The 17871-nt window shown below is 41.2% G+C and overlaps 1 protein-coding gene across 1 annotated transcript in view; it reads left to right on the top strand.

The window, feature by feature from the left end:
• Positions 1-2710: 2710 nt before the first annotated feature.
• The window catches only part of angpt4 (angiopoietin 4), a 91948-nt gene continuing 76787 nt past the window's right edge, over positions 2711-17871 (top strand). Inside the window, exons 1-3 of the mRNA XM_015958502.3 lie at positions 2711-2995; positions 7091-8051; positions 8271-8682. Of these exons, the coding sequence (XP_015813988.1) occupies positions 8284-8682 (399 nt within the window). The 5' untranslated portion in view covers positions 2711-2995; positions 7091-8051; positions 8271-8283. The remainder of the gene's footprint in view (positions 2996-7090; positions 8052-8270; positions 8683-17871) is intronic.

Here is a 17871-nt window from a genome sequence, read left to right on the forward strand (position 1 = left end):
AGCTTTGATTGATGAGGGTTAATGTTAGCCTGCAGTTAGGGGAGCTGTAGCATGTTTACTCTGGGATTTAAAAGCCTGTCAGATTCTGACGGCTGCAGGTTGACCTCCGACAAACTTCCATCTGTAACTGTCAAACACCCACAGATCTAAATCCTGATTGGTTCATAACAAACCTACAACTAAACTAAGTCTCATATAACTGAAAGAGGATGTCATGCATCATTTATAAATAACCATGTGTATCAATATTTCTGTGTGTTTCATCCACTTTGTCCTGTTATCAGGTGGAAGATTTTATGATGCATGAAGCATAATTTAGAATACACAGAACTAACTTACTTTGCTGCTGAAACCCTTAAAAAGTCTTATGAACAAGTGGGGACTTTACAGGGAAAATACTTAATATTAAAATAAAATAAATTAAACACAGCTGATGGAAATGACATTTAATATTTATATTATTTAAATGGAAGAATATTCTTTGTTTTATGCCTGTAACATTAAATTTCCAACAGATAAAAGTGGAATCAGTAAATAATTAATTAAAAGTCACTGAATCACTTGTTCCTGTCAACAAAAGGTGGATTTGTTTTTCGTCGTCGTCGTTGTCTTCCTCCGCTTATCCGGGTCCGGGTCGCGGGGGCAGCATCCCAACTAGGCAGCTCCAGATCGTCCTCTCCCCGGCATTCTCCACCAGCTCCTCTGGCAGGAACCCAAGGCGTTCCCGGACCAGATTGGAGGTGTAACCTCTGTTTTAAAACTAATTTATGACTTTGTGTGGTGGCAAAAGTACCGATGAGACTCTGTTTATAATATGAAACCAAATGGACCATTTTAAAACCATAATAGAGCAAACTGTTGTTACTGGCATGAGGTCATGCAGACGTTTACTGCTTTTTATTACTTAATTGGGTTGAACTGGAAGAAGTGTTCAACAGAACTGATCCATCTACTAAATGCTGCCCTCCAGTGGCTAAACGTGTCATATGCAGAGGAGTTAACTCCTAGTTTCATCTGCTTTTTAATTTCAAATAACCTTCAGCGGATTAAAAAAAGAACAACAATGTTTGAAAATAGAAGTTTTTTTTAAAGTCTTGTTTTTAAATGAGTTATGGTCATTTGCTCAGAGCTATTCAATCTGTTTCAGGCACTCAGTTCATTTTTGAAATGTCTTAAAAACCACTCAGTCGTGTCTTTGATCTTTTTTAAAATAAGGATCTTCTTCCTTGAGTTGAGAAACTTCCACAACAAAACACAGATGTTAGTTTTTTGTAATGAGCTACCACCCATCCAGTCAGAAGTCACAAAGAATTATTTTATCCCCAAACATCATTTAGACACATCACAGATCACAGTAAGGTGTAAGGAAATCAGAAATACCTAAGGTTGTAGCGGCTGCATGAGACACATTTTAATGGCTTTATGCTCATTTTAAAGAGAACAATGTAAAGTTATATTTCCAGGAAGTGAAAACAACTCTGAAGGAAAACAACATAGTACTGTTTTTCTTCTAACAACAGTTCAGTTACTCAGTCACCGTTTCTACTGCGTTTTTATTTGTTGACAATTAAAATCTAGTGAAAATGAATCTTCAACCTGGGATGCCAGGAGGAGGAGATGTTGAAATAAAAACACAACAGCTGTATCAATCCCAGTAGAGATGACACATCCTGCAACATCTGGTGTGACGATGCCACCAAAAGCTGCAGAAACAACTGGCTGAATAAATAAAAGACCAGCATGTTTTAGATTTTATTTGATGTGTTGGGGTTTTGGTGGCTAACTGCCACTTCTCTACAAGAAAGCGAAAAAAGCTCCTTTTGTTGTTTGGAGTTTGCCTGATCTGTAATCCTCTTTCCCGAAAATTCCCACCAGCTTTCCCCTTCAAGGTGAGAGTCAGGATTATTTGCTGCACAGTAGTCTATGAAGTGGTGACACGTCGAACCTGTTCACTCTTTTCTTTCCATCTTCAGAATTTATTTTTTTGTAAATCTTAAAATTTGCAGCAAGAAAAAAGCTCCACAGCTGTGCTTAAGTGACTTGTCTCAGCTAATAATAAAGTAATGTTTAGTTTTATTCTGAAATATCTTTGCTCAACAGGCCTGAAATAGCCATTAATCCTGTCATCTCCTCACTTGTTCATCCATTTATTCAGTGTGTGTAAATAAAAGCCTCTCGGGTTTCATGTGTTTTTGCAGGTGTTGAGTATTAAAACGTGGAAGAAAGGTCGTGACCTCGTCCATCAGGACTGCGCCACAACGTCAGATTTGAGTTTTGTTTACATAAAGTGTTTATGATCCTCCATCTGCGCAACACACACACACACACACACACACACACACACACACACACACACCCTAATTTAGCACAGCACCTAAATTAGCACACAGCTATCATATCTAATAAAAACCCAGAATAAAGGCCCTTTTAGACGCGACACAAACAAGTGCAGGATTTGAAATACAGAAAGAGCCAAACAGGCGACCTTTAATCAGAATAAACAGCTCTTTACAGACGCTGTTCACTGGGACCCCGTCCAGCCCCATTTTGTTTTAATTTTCACGCATGTATGGTCTGTAGATATTTCAGAGCACTCAGCACAATGCCTGTGTGTGTGTGTTTGCGTGTGTGTGTGTGTGTGTGTGGTAAATCTCCCCATTAGCATGCTATTATTAGTTAAGATTCTATTCAAAGAGCCTGGCTCAGACAGAAAGTTGCTGGTTGCTAGAGGCCTCGTTTGCTTTCATTCAGTGTGTCGTGTTTGCGCAGCGCCCTAACAACCGAAGCCATCTGGACCGTTTTTATTTTGTGAAACTTAGAGACTTTGGATGTGCACCATTTGGTCACGCCATCCAACTTACATAACATTTAACTAAAGACACTTCTACGGGCTGCAGGCGGCGTGAGGTGGCGGATCCTCCATCCGCAGGTCGTCAGAGAGCTGACTCAGTGAGCTGGAGCCGAGGTTTCCTCAGATTTAAACATTCTGATGCAGGTAAGAGAATGAATGGTGTGATTTACGATCATGTGAAATCAGGTCAACATGAGCAGCTCATGCCCTTTTCTCTGCTGGCTGCTCTAGTTTTGCACAGTGCTCTACAGATAATACAGTGTAGGTTCAAACTTGTGTTTTTTGGCTTTTATGAATATTAGTTGAGATTAAAAAATGCAAACATGAACAACGAAACCACTCAAATGTCTTTTTTTCCCCATCTACAGGGATTAGATTATTTCTGCAGACTCATTTCAAACAAAGGGCCAAATGGCTTTTTTTCTGCTTCAGGCTTGAGACAGGAAATCCTCCTGTGTCTTTTTTATTTCTTTGTTTTGATTGGTTTTTTATTTAATCTATTTTGTCTCCATAATAATTTTAATAAGAGTTTTAATTTGTCTCTCTAATCTCATTCTGCTTCTTTATCTGAAGTAATCATTTCAGGAAGGAAACCAACATACATGGATCCTTTTACATTTAAATGTTGGAAAAACACCAACATCAAATTCATCATGTGAACGAGTTTATTGTGAGGAAATCAAACTAAAAACACTCGTCAGTTTATCTTTTCTCACATGCAAACATCATAATAACTTCCCAGTATGGATTAAAGATATAAACCCTCAGTTTAGTCTGAAAAACAAAAGTCCTAAATGAATTCACCAAACACTGATGTGATAAACGAGCCACCAAGATAGAGAGCGATAGTGAGAGCAAGAGCGAGAGAGGGACAGAGAGAGAGAGAGAGAGAGAGAGAGAGAGAGAGGGAGAGAGGGAGAGAGAGAGAGGGAGAGAGAGAGAGAGCAAGAGAGAGAGAGAAAGAGAGAGAGAGAGAAAGAGAGAGAGACGGAGTGAGAGGGTGGGGGAGAGAGAACAGAAAAAAGGCGAGAATTAAGTTTAGAAAAGGGACAACAAAAAGAAACATGGCTGAAATTAAATCCTGGAATAAAAAAAACACATCCTCATCCGTTCCCACAGAGATGGGGGGTGAAAGGTCTGGTTCATGACTCACATACCCTCCGTTTCTCCTGGTGTCAGCCTGAATTACAGACATAAAAAACAAAACTCACAACTGATGAGGACAGACTTCAGGTCAGTCTGAACTTATTGGGCTTCCTGGGCTCCATGAAGTTACCTTTTAGCAAAAAAAAAAAAAAAAAAAAACAGAAATAAATATATTTATAAAATCTAAATTTGAAGCTTTTATAGTGAATCTGCAAACAAGCTAAGCTTGGAATGGTCCCTACGACCTTCCCTGAATCCACGTCCACTGGAACTGGAAACCCACATTTCCAGAGGAAACCGGATAGCACTAAACACCAGTCGCAGTTTTCTAGGTCCAAACATATTCTGTTGTCCGTGACTTCAGATGGTGTTTTTCTTTTCTGGACTCTGATTTGTCCTAAAGTTGAAGTGGTAGCAGCCGGCTGTTTCTCCTTCTCTGATATTTGAGTTAATTGAGGCTTAAAATGTTTGTTTTAGGGCTGAGAAAGTTTGAGCAGCTGGATGATTTATGAGGGAAGGTCTGTCCATCTTTTCACTAAATCCGTGGTGTTTTCACCCTCATCCTGACCTGGAAAGCAAGCAGGCCGATCTGACAGATGGAAATGACTTTAACACAACTTCTTTATGCCTCAAGCCGAGTATTTTACAGTCACTTTAACGTCCAGCATTAAAGAGTTGGGCCTATTTCATTCTTTTTGCAGCGGTCTGGTTTGGAAACCACTAATCGTTGTAGGAATTACCTACATGCCTCATCCAGGCAGCCTGCTGCCTCATCATGTTTTTACGTTTATGAGGAACACGCTGTATTTTACACCACACTCAGATTGTTTCCATTTTCTAATAAAGTTCTGAGTGTGTGATGCTGTGAGGAAGCCTTGGTTCAGATTAAAGGTGGAGATAAGGAAGGGTCCAAGATGGTTAACGTTTCTGGTTCATGAGGTGTCATTGCTGACGGAGACGAGGACTGATGCATCTCTTCTCCAGTCGTTACATGAATTCAACATTTTAATAACTTCCAGTTCTCTGGTTTTCTGTTTTTAAATCATCATCCTTATTAAGTGTAAACTTTAAGTTTCACTAAAGCATCCTCTTACATGAAAATCTCTTCCAGTTGGATCTCATGTTGATCGCTTTCCCCTCTCATTGTCCTGGAGACCCACTGCCCTGCATGGCTCAGACTTCTGATTAGAAGAAACGGGTCATTAACAGGCTTCTGTTAGATGTGATAACAAGGCCATTCATTTGTTTCAATCAGGGAAAAGGCAGCAGAAAGCATCTAAAACACATCGTCTATTGATTACGCTTCAGTTTTAAGATGATTGACATAAACAAGATCATTGCCAACAATCACTACCTGAGAGGTATCAACAAGATGTTTCCTATTGATTCTTTCATAATTTTATATTTCCTCATTTCTCTAAATAATACATTCAATTTAACGATGCACTGGTATGAAATATTTTGGGCGATATTGACCTCCGATAGTAATATCACTGTTATGTCCCATAACCGATATACTGACTTGCTTCTAAAATCTGCAGATTTTCTGTAGAGTGAAAACGATTAAAGCTGAATTGACATTATTGTGTACCTGCACCACACACATTTACGCTTCTGAGATGATTACATCACTAAACAAACACACCGCCCCTTTCACACTCTGAAACAGATAAACAAATAGAAACAAGATGGAAAAAATATCGGTTGTTAACATCGGCCCAGTTTATTTATCAAACCGATTCCGACATTGATGACGACATGTTGTGCATCCCTGATCCAGTTGCATTATTTGGTTCTTTTTTAACACAGGAACGGTTGTTTTACCTTTTTGCAGATAGTTTTGACCTCTCCTGAGGTCTTTTACAGAGCTAGCCACTAATGGTGCCACCATTAGTGGCTAGCTCTGTAGAAGACCTCACCTCAGTGGTGGTGTGCGACTTCACAGGAGTTAGGTGACCAAGTGTGCGTTGTCCTGAAGTAGTCCCAAATCTAAAATGGTGCCTCTGATTCCTTTATATTACTAATTATTTTCACTTGCAGTCAGTTGGATTATTTAGGTCACCAAGCAGAATTTGGATCACATCTGAGTGATTTTAAGGACGTTTTTACTCACAATGTTGGATCCATTCACTGACTGTGTTTTATGCTAGGCTAAAGCAAAAAGAGTACATCTGGGTCAGGAGAATGACTGGGCTGATTAAAATGGATTTTTCTTACTTAACACTGGGAAATATGTCAATAGACAAATGTTCTATTTTTGGTGGAATATCCCTTTAAGTGCTGCATCGCCTTGATGAAAAAAGTCAGGAAAGTCTCACTCTTCCTTCCAGTGATAAGAGTCAGACTTTATTAAACTACAAATAAACAATCCAAACACAGCATTCTGTTTTGTATACTTCCATTAAAACAAATGATCATGTGGGACAATATCTCTCTCTCTCTCTCTCTCTCTCTCTCTCTCTCTCTCTCTCTCTCTCTCTCTCTCTCTCTCAGCTGCTCAGAGATGCAGAGCTAGCAGGAACATCAGCTCTCTGTTCATCCTGTTCCCATGAGAATGATTCTGGTTGGGGCAGAAGCCACTCGCTGTGTAACCTCTCTGCTTTCTCCCAAAGGTCCAATTGGCTAACATTAAGAGAGTGACCCGGCCTGGCAGAAAAGAAGATGTATGCAGCAGCAGTAACAGTAGATGGAGGCCAGGCCAGACCAAAAATAAAAAATAAAAATAAAAAAACGCTTTTTGTCACAATGAATAAAAGGAGATGACAAGAGCAGCTTTTTATCTGTGAGTCATGTGACTGATGGATGATGGTGAAGCAACAGCATCCTTTAAAAATGAAACACAAAACTTGCTTTGACTTAATCTAAAATGTCATTTTAGACACGTTTTGGGATTCGATCTTCTCGTGCAGATCTGATCCCTTCACTCGTGGCTTTTATCTAACGTTTTTATTTCTGTGTTTGTGTCGGTTAACATTTGCAGAATAGTTTATCACTGTGCAAACAAACTATCTCTCCACGTGTAAAGCTTACATTTCACAAGGCTGGGCCAGAGCCATCTATCTGGAACTAATCTCTGTATGTATTTTCATGTAGAGTGAAGCACAGCAGGATGGAGGACAAGCAGCGAGGACGCTGCATCCAGAGTCGGCCCGTTTTCATCTTGAAATATGTGGTCTGCCTCGACCGCTGATGCCCCGCGAAGCCCCAGAGCAAGGCTGTGTTTAGAGGACAGAATCTCCAGATTCGGCTCAGTGTGAATGACCATACAAGGAGTTGGCATTTACTTCAGATGTGAAAGATCAGTCAGAAAGAAGATTACAGCAACTACAGGACCTCTCACTCTCTGTCTGTCTTTCCTCTGTGTCCGAAGTTAAAGCTCTTTCTCTCTTTCTGTTATCAGCCCGCTGCTCTGTACTTCTCTCTCTCTCATCTCTTTTCTGTCCTTTAATCTCCCACTTTTCCTTTTTCTGGCTCCGTCCTTTTTTTCCTCTCAGCTCACATTTAGAGAGGGCACTCTAATAGACCTCCCTCATGTCTCCCATCGCTCCACTCCTCCCTTTTCGTCTTTTGGGTCTTTCCTCCCTCCTCCCCTTACCTCCCCTCTTCTGTCCCTCGCTCCTTCCCTCTTTTCTCAGCCGGTCCCAGATAAGAAAGAGGCAGAAGTGATTCTCTACAGCCATTTCTGAAGCTGGAGCCACCAGAGAAGGGTGGGAGGACTAATTAACTTTTCTCTTTGTTTAAATTTTTGAATATTTACTGGCAAAATAATGAATCTTGTTTCATTTTATCTAAGTTTATCTTTTATTATCTAACCTTGCATTACGCAGATTTGTATGTTTCTCCTCACATTCGCTGCCTTTCTTTGGCTCATTTGGTGTTTTCCCATCTCTGTTTTATCCTGGGTGGATCTGAACTGAATTTAACATGAGACATTTCAACAAAGACATGAAGAACCTGCTTTATGTCAAACCAGTGGACTTGTCTGTTTGAGAGAAAGCGGACCACAAGATTCAAGATCCAGGTTGGAGAAGTGAGGAGACACTTCTTGCCACTAGTGAGTGGATCAGGAGGCAGCTTGCATAAACGGGTGTTGCTCTTTAAAAGTGTAATTCGCAAGAGAATAGAAGAGGACATCGGAGCAGGATCGGACCTCATGGGTTGCTTGCTGAGACTTGTGCATGAATCCTGCACACAGATGTTTTCTTAAGGTGAACTGAGGTCAAAGTGCAAACAGTCTTCTCTTGACCTTCTCAACGCTGGGGCTTTATTACAGGTAAAGTACTGTCATGAAAGGCTTGAATCTCACCTGGGGGTTTCTGCTGCTGCTGCTGCTTTGGACCTGGTCAGCTGTTGCTGATGCAGCTGGCGTTGGAAGCACGGAGCGAGCCGGAGCTGGAAGAGCCCAGAGGAAAGGAGGAAGTGGCGGCAGTGGAGGAGGAGGCGCAGAAAAACGAAAGAGGTTTCACCGCATCCAGCACGGTCAGTGCAGCTACACCTTCATCCTGCCAGAGGCGGATGGGTGTCAGGGTGGAGGACCGCCATCACAGACGGAACAACACGGAGGCTCTCACAGCGGGGCAAGCGTTGTTCAGAGGGACTCTCCTCCCATGGATGGAGAATGGTCGGCGCAGAAACTGCAGCACCTGGAGAGCATAATGGAGAACAACACGCTGTGGCTGCAGAAGGTAAGAGATAAATGAGCTTTTCTCACACGCACGGCTTTAACGTGATGTTTAAACAACTTGGTCAATAGTTGCTTTCTACTTTTCACACATGTTCATGTTCACCCAGAGAAGGTAAAGAGTGGTTCAGGTAGAGGGGGCCGTCCAATAATGGGAGGGTTGAAGGTTCAAATCCAGCTCTTCTGTGGTGGTCCAAGGGCCAAAACTGCACCATCACTTCTGTGAGACCGCCCCTTCAATACTCACTAGAGCGATTAGTGATGCCTTGAAGAGTGGCATTTATAAATCTGTAGAAAATCTGGTTCCAGATTTGCTCTTAAGCCTTTAAAAATTGATGTCCCCACTAAAGGACAAGCATGGCGACCGCGTGTGTGAAACACCACATGCTGCTGAGGTTCGCCTCATTCTGTTTAACTCTTGGATGGACACAAATGCAGACATGGGAAATGTGTTTCTGCAGCTGCACACACTGTCTGCATCAGGTTCTCTGTGTGTGTTGGTGCGAAAAACCGGCTCTGCTCTGATAGCACTCTCTATTTCACTGATTCATAGGATGAGGATCACGGTTTCAGGTTCAGGTTCTGGTGCTGGTTGAGTGGCAGCTGGTTTCAATCAGGAGAAAAGTCCTGTGCGTTCCCTGCTGTTGTCCTAACAAACTGTTATTCTTTCTAAAGTCATCTGTCATCTGACTGAAGCAGTGACTGTGTGGTGTGTAATGAAATCCAGCATGAAACCTCCTTTTCACACATGTACGCTTGAAACAGTCCTGCTGAACAAAGTAATACATGTTTGACTCTGTTACTGTGAGGGCCCACTTTACATGTTTCCAAGTCTCCCTGCAGTTTAAAATGCTGAGGTCTTCCTACCTGGCATGAAGCACGGCTTCAACAGCCAGTTCTTTTCACCTGCCAGACATGAGGTTTTGGGGGAGTTAACAGGGAGGTCCCCACCATCAGGAGCTGGAGAGCAACTATTGTAGAACAGATTTATTGGGTTTGCCTGCGAGGTGTAGAAGTGGTGGGTTTTTTGTAAGTTTTTTTCTTTATGAGAAGTGTTTGATGAAACCTGCACAGTTTATGTAACACCCCACCACCTTTCTGTAATGTCTTCCACACATATAAAGTCAAAGGCATTAAACTCTTCATCAATGCACCACTGATTCCTCCACAGTCACACAGCAAGTAGCTCATCAGCAGCCAAGTCATTGGCGTAAAGGGTCATTCCCTTTGGTTCTTTATAGGCACCTTTCTAATTAATGATCACTGGAACAAACTGAAATGCAAACCCCAAGTGCTGAGAGCTTCCCACTCACCCTGAAGGTTCCAGATCATTTCCAAAATTACTTTTCTGGGGTTTCTTTCTACCCTGGAAATCTGTTCTGGCTCTTGTTGCTGTACTGGAAACACTTGTAGGTAAATAATGACTCCAACACACACACACACACACACACACACACACACACACACACACACACACACACACACACACACACACACACTCTCTCTCTCTCTCTCTCTCTCTCTCTCTCTCTCTCTCTCTCTCTCTCTCTCTCTCTCTCTCTCTCTCTCTCTCTCTCTCTCTCTCTCTCTCTCTCTCTCTCTCTCTCTCTCTCTCTCTCTCTCTCTCTCTCTCTCTCTCTCTCTCTCTCTCTCTCTCTCTCTCTCTCTCTCTCTCTCTCTCTAGGACTGTGACTGTCACCAAATACTCAAATTCATCAAATAGAACCATAATAAATTTGTTACTTGAAGGTTTGGAACACTGAGAAACCATGTTTTATAGATTATTTCTGATTCTAATGGGTTTTTCATGCAGGCTGAACATGAAAAATAGTCTCCTACACCTATCTCCTGCATTAGCTTCTGATAGAAAACAGACGGTGAAACTCTAGGATTAGCAAATCCTGACAGATCTATGTCACACTGTCACTTAACATTCATGGACCCACCCATCTGGACTCACGGCAGGGAAGGCTGTTGTTGGTTTAGCGTCCAGGAAACAGCAGAGAATGTCTCTGCTAGCAGAAGCTAACCGTTAACATTAGCAACTCCACCACACAGCAGAACTCCTCCAGGCTTGTGTTATTTGTGGAGATAAAACATCAATGCTGCAGAGCAAACAGAGTCAGTGGTAGAGTCGTGATGCTGTTAGCCAATCAGAGGAGAGATGTCCAAGGATCAGGAAATAAGACTTCACATCCTGCCGTGTTCTGCCGCTCCCTCCTCCTGCTGAATTCTCCGTGTTGATACAGATGCACAGTTCTAATCAGTCATCACTTTATTTTTTAGATCAGCATTTGTTGATTTTTGACTGACTGAAACTAAACTGAATTGATCTCCAGATGTGTTCCAGCAGTGGCAGATTTAGCAATTTGGGGGCCCAAGGCAAACACAGACATGGGGCCCCTTACACAAAATTTTCGACAATCTTACCTTTAACTGGATTTGCAAAATTCTCCCCTCTTCTGACATGAGTTACTTTCCCTTTTTATTAGTCCTCCTCTTTTTTCCTGTATTTGCCTCCTTTTGAGCGCTTTCAATATTTGCTCTGCTTTCTTTTTCCTGACAGTGCTCCTGTGCTTTTGCCTTTGTTTTTTTTCTATTTTCCATTTTGTTCTGTTTTCCTCCCTTTAAACATTTTCCAATGTCTTTCCTTTTCTGCTTCCTGTTTACATCGAAAAACGACGTCACTTTCAGAAGTGAAAATGAAAGCTTTTTTAAAGCAAGCTGCTGCTTTCTCTTATTGGAGCCACAAGGATAACTCCATTTCATGCTTCATGTTTTGACTATCGCTTTGAGTTTTTTACGAACGCTCCCACCTCTCTTCTTCTTATTATTTCTGGTCTTATGACACTTGGCAAACAATAATTTGGTGCATTACCACCACCAACTGGATTGGAGTGGAATGACTACCAATCACTTCCTGTTTGTGCATCGCCGTCTTAATAACCCTCTTATGACCATAATTATAACAGGGCCGGCTTGTATTTTTTTATATGGCTGTAAAATTGTACTAAAAAGTGCAACGTGTGTGTAACTCTTCTCCTTTTTTCAGAACAACCTCAGCTTTCAGTGTATGGTTTGTATTTAGAATTTATTTCTATGAAAGCCTTTAAAAAATCCGCCTAAAAGTGAAAAAAGCAAAAAATGGATTTTTGTTTTTTACATTTATTACTGAACAGGAACTTCAAAATCATATGGGCAAACAGTTTGGAATGAACAATTTAAGCTTTGAACTGCAATGCATCTATTCTTGAAAAAGTTTGAACCTTGGTATCTTTTTTTAGCAGTTTTAAGACCATTTATTTTTGTAAACTTTCAGACATTTTTATTTGATGTGGTAGGCCTTGAAGCAGTTTCTCTCCATCTGCAGGCAGAGTCTCACTCTGCACACCTCACACTGCCATGGGGTGTTTCTCTTGCACACCGTGCACTGCTATACCAAAAACTTTTGTTTTAGCAAAAATAATTATTTATTGTAAAAAGATAAATAATGCTGGAATGAAGCTGAATCTTACAATTAGCAAATAGTTGAGGGTTGTTCAAATAAAAAAATAAAGACTGAACAAACAGTCATACCCTGGTTCACTGGAGATCTGTCCTTCTTCGTGGTCACTGTCTTCAGATATAACCCTTCTGGGACACCTAATAGATCGTGTTGATTTTCTTTGAGGCATTTCCATAATTTTATGCTGGCTTTTTGTGCTAATTAGCTTCCCGTTCCGTTATCCGCTTTCACCGCAGCGCTGTGCTCCGCTGTGCTCTGTTTCAATTAGGCTGTACAGCAGGATTTCCATAACTCTGATTGCTTCATGCTATAGATCGTTGGAAAGCTGCTTTTATGTACTTTTATGAACCGTTGGGATTTTTGAATCTGATCAGCCATTCAAAAGTTATAAAACGGAGCATTTTGAATGACAAACTCAGCACGTCTCTGAATCTGTGTTGTGATTCGTTGCGCTCTTGACAGGAAATCCTGGAGGCTACCGTAATGTATTGTATATGCACGACAAGACCCATTTTTAACCTTTTCAGCACTGTTGGAATTTTACAGATATCTTGAACGTTTCAGGAATTATGGTAATGAGAAGTGCGCGTGTCCAATCCCGTCGGTGGTGACGGGATTGGACATAAGAATATTGTGGCATTAACAGAGGGGTGCTGGCGGTCAGGGCTAGGGGGCTCCCCAACACAAGGGGGCCCCAGGTGGCCGCCGACCTATGCCTAATGGTAAAACCGCCACTGTGTTCCAGACTGCTTTGAGAGAGAATCGGTTTGTGTGTCGTGTGTAGTGGTTGCCATGTTGCTGCACTCCTCACAACCTAGTACAAAAACCATTACAACTTCTATGTCTTTTAAAATGTTATGCATGGGAAGTCGCATGTCGTTAAAACCTTCTGACAATGCAAAAGCTGCTTTGTAAACAGGCCCATGTTCTCATGCTGATAGCCGCTAATTAGCATCTCACCGCTTGTGACCACGCTGATTCAGATTAAACTTCTACGAGCAACTTTCTGTCCGTCTAGACACTGAAACGTTGTTGTGGTACGGCAGTGGAGTGTAAACACGGCTTCATAAATGGCTGTCAGTTTGGGTTAGGGTTAGAAAAACAAGAAACACAACAAGAGGCAAACTTTTCTGTTGTGGTTTCAGTGGCCAAACCTTTGATCCCGATTCTGTGTAACATTTATAACATTATTTTGTATTTTAAAGAAATCGCTTCAAAACTGTTCTAAATCCAAAACAGAAACCTCCTCTTTGGTCGGCTCGCGCTGCAGGGGGCAGTGATGCGTTCAAACACTTTCATGTGGAAAGGAGTTGCAAAATCCAACTGGAAAACGATAAAACGTGTGTTTGACTCCAAACATGTTCTAAAATGGAATCAGCTCCAAGTAAACATGCTATCCATGCAGCAGAGAGCCGTGCGCATGTGTGGAGCCGTTTTAGTGTAACAATAGTGAACACACATAATGTCGTCTGCACAGTAGGGATGCTCCTGTAAAAGAATCTCAGACCACATGAATAAAACCTCTCGAGTGTGTAGTCATAACTCTGACATGCCTGACTACATTTCCATCTCACAAACTCTGAGCAGCTGAGTTTGGTGAATTTACAGCAGGACCTTTTTACAGCTTCACTCTGAGGTTACAGCAAACATCTGCTGGGGTGATTGCCGTACTAATACTAACAATTTACAGGAAAAATACTACATCCCTATATACCCTACCCAGAGCCGTGGAGTAGGAGCCCAGGGTTTCAGATTAGGTGCCAGTGATTAAAGCTTGCTCAAAGAGTGACAGGTAGACCCGGTCCTATCTGAACTTCTGACATCAAGGTTCTACCTTTATCTCTGCTTCCAAGGGCCGTGGCACAGTAAGACCAGGATCTGAAGACGGTATCAAAGTGGAATGTAAATGCCTACAACTGTAGGCCGGCTCAGGAGATTGCAGAGAGAAAATCTTTAGGAAGTCTTTAAATAACAAAATAAAAGAGTAAAAACAAAATGTTTTCTCTTGCAACAGAAATCAAAGTCCAAACCAGAATTTAAACACAGAAATCTGAGAAAATGAGCAGAGATTTAGAAACAATCACTAACAGGTTTTTGCTGGGAGAAGTGAGATTTTTTATCTTGGCTGTGACTGTTAGTTAGCCTGGCAAGCCATGCTATGTGAATAAATAGTCTGGCCACGACCCACTGACAGCTCTCAGTCAAGGGGCAAGATCTACGATTGTCTTTCAAACTGTCTCCTGCATGCTATTGGATAGCAAACAACATGATAGTCTCATCGCTATGGATGTCCTTCAACAAGGCAGTCTGTAATGCACCATCAGAGAACATGCAAATGCATCCCTTTTCTAAATAAACGTAAATACCTCTATCTGCTCTTGAGTCAAAGTAAAGCCCAAGTCTAAATAGTCCAAGTCTGCCATTGTGTTGTTGAAGAAGACACAAACCAAGCTGATAGAGTGCTGTGATTGGCCAGCCATCAGACTGGCTGAAGTATAGCTAGACCATCAATTTGCTCCAGCAAACTGACAGGCTAGATTACTTGGCTAACTGTTAGAAAATGAGCAAAACTTGGACCAATACTGACAACCAAAGTTTATAGTTACAATAACAACCGGTGCAAGGATGCTCTTTTTTTGTTGTATTTGCATTGTTTTTGTCTCCAATCAGTCACAACTTGGCTTCCTACATCACTAGTCCCTCCCACCACGGACGTAGTTTTGGGTTGGTTGTGTGTCTCCCACTTCTAAAGTCAAATCTACGTCCATGCCTCCCACAGTTGTTTTATGTTTATTTCCCTCTCTGACTCATGGAATTCCGGTGGCATTCCAAACACCTGCGACGTCAACTCTTGTGACCAATTTTGAGACAAACGCTCTCTCACAAATTAAAAATCCTGAGACACTAGAGCAAGGACCTGCAGTTCATGCAAAGAAATTGATAACCTCTGTTAATGTTTCAAAACACTTTGTGAACCCCCTCGGGAATGCCATTAACAAGTTGTCTCCAACAGTTTGCAGCTCGGCGAGAGACGGAATGTAGATGAAACTTCAGCCCCCCAAAAAGCTTTGGTCCACCAGGTCCCTCAGCATAAGTGTGAGCAGCCATGATGTTTGACTCAACTGTGCATGCTGCTTTACAGTGAATTCGAGGACACAAACATAGAGTTGACTTAACCCTCTCAGGCTCTAAATAAGTTTTGATAAAAGGACGAACAACTAAGTCTTTCAGGGGTACTTCTGAGTTAAAAAATGCTCATGAAATATGTATGTGGAGTAACCAGGTAGGTAGGTTTTAACATTGCAAATCTGCAACGCCTGCATACAGAGGGTTAATGATGAAAATTACACAAATGTTCTTTTTGCATTTTACCTTCATGATGTTTTGGTGAAAACTGCGTAACCTACTGAAGAGCATCTGATGCAGAAAAAGGCACATGGGAACCAACACAGAGCTAAAATGCTACCAGCAGGGCTAAATCAATTTCAATAGAAATTTTAATCAAACTCTAAACCAGTTCTAGGATATTTTTTATATGTTTCTAAGCCTGAGAATCTGGCAGTCATTTCTTGATTTATAGCATTATTTCATCCATTATGAAGAAAAATATCCACTAAAAAAACACATTTCTAATAATCCACTCAACTAAATTTACAATAATCGCCAAAATATTTCAACAAATTCTCCAGGTTAAGATCTGCGCAGCAAATCAGTTTAAGGTCTTCCATCAGAGATGAACTTTTTAGAGTAGCGACCCCGAGCAAACAAATCAGCGAGAGCTGGCTCGGTATCCCGTAATGAAAGATTGTGCGGAATTCTCCATAAAGCCCAGAACTGAATATTTTTGAAATGTCAAGGGCGAGTAAACCAAGCATATAATGAAAATCTCTCAAATAAAGAAGGATTAATGCTGCGGATGGTTATGTCCAATAAAAACAGGAATTTATTTCTGCTGAGAGGGAAGGATTTAGCTTCTGAGATCAGTTTCCCCAGAAAAATCAGACTCCTGTTTTAAACACTCTGGTGTTGTTTAACTACATCATGAAGGCTCCGTTAAAGTTTTAGCATCTCCGTGAGCACCAACACCAGTGGTACTGAACCAGACTTTAACAGACCACACAACATCTTTATAGGGCCCGTTCCTCCACCGGCAGTAAAAACTTCCCCGAGTCGCCTGCTGGTTTACAGATTGAACTGATTTGTGTGCAGCAGGTGATGTTGATCCAATAAACGAGATTATCTACAGAAAGCATTTAGAAAAGGAATCTGTACAGGTGGGGGTCCTCGTTTGTCATCATTAGAGTCGTTTAGGTGTTGCAGATAAGAGGTGCAGCATGAATGATGCTTCTGCTTCAGAATCGTAACTCATCTGAGTCAACAGCAGATTTATTCAGCTGCCTGGGGGTGCGGGCTGCACCTGCTACCACTGGTGTTCTGTGGTAATTCTGTGAAGAGAGAAAACAGCAACTTCCTAAAGTCATCGCTAGTTAAATCACTTTCAGTTAGCTTAATTACCTGACTCTTTGGGAAGAAAATTAAATTTTGAGATTAAAAATTGTTTCTCTTTATTGAACATAGAACTAAAGAAAGCTTGCTGGCTCCAGAAAGCTAATTGAAGTCACTTATGACTTCTGGGTCTGCCCCCTGTTATCTAAATTGAGCTCCAGGAATGCTATCTCCTACCATAATCCCAACATACCAGGGAATCTCACCCCAGATTGTTCTCATTGGTTTCAGTCCTCCGTTTCTACCTCTAAAACTCATCACTCACCCCAACTCTTTTTTTATTCTACCATTTTCTTCCTGCAGATGTTATCACCAAAAGGTGTGTGTGCATGTGTGTGTTCACTGGGAAAATATCTCTTGAAGCACTGTAGAAATGTTTTATAGAAGTCCTACATAATTATTAGACAATATTCCAAAAGCCAAGGCAGTTACCGCACATTTTATACACAGAATAAATTTAATGTGCTTTTCCGGAGAAAGAACGTCAAGAATATAAAACATTAAAATTAACAGGACTACATAAAACAGCAGATTTTAAAATCAAATTTTAAAATATATAAATTCAATTTAATGTCAGAATCAGATTAAAAAGGCAAAGTTTAAGAGTGAGTAGTTACAGTGCAGAAGGTGCAGCATAGGAAAAATCCATTCAAAGGCTCTTCAAGACAAGATTTGAGGTCAGGAGAAAGCTGATTCCATCTGTGTGCAGCATGGTAGCTAAAAACAGTTTCACCCTGTTTGGTTCTGACCTGGTTCTACCAGCTGGCCTCTTTCTAAGGACCTCAGAGCCCTGCTGGGTGTAGATACTGCAAGGAGGTCCGACATGAATTTTGCCCCCATGTCAGTGAGTGATTTATAAACTAGTAGAAGCATTTCATCCCAGTACAGATAGCTGCCAAATGACAACATTACCAAACACACAAACAGGCTAGTTTATCAGCTAATCATGTAGAGACTGAGCCCAGGTGTGGTGTCATGGTAACTGAGAGCTCAGATTATTTACAAGTAAACCCATTATGGTTGCTGCTGATATAATGTCATTTCTTCATGTAAAGCAGTTTCTTAAATACCATTGTTTGTTTTGTCTCTAATTTTGGGACACAGATCTCCTACTTCACAATTTTAAATACTGCATAAAGGATCAAAGGTCCTAACCTGCAAAATCTCTAAAAACATTAAACT

Source organism: Nothobranchius furzeri, chromosome 3 (genome assembly GCF_043380555.1).
Source record: "Nothobranchius furzeri strain GRZ-AD chromosome 3, NfurGRZ-RIMD1, whole genome shotgun sequence".
In the NCBI taxonomy this organism is placed as follows: domain Eukaryota; kingdom Metazoa; phylum Chordata; class Actinopteri; order Cyprinodontiformes; family Nothobranchiidae; genus Nothobranchius; species Nothobranchius furzeri.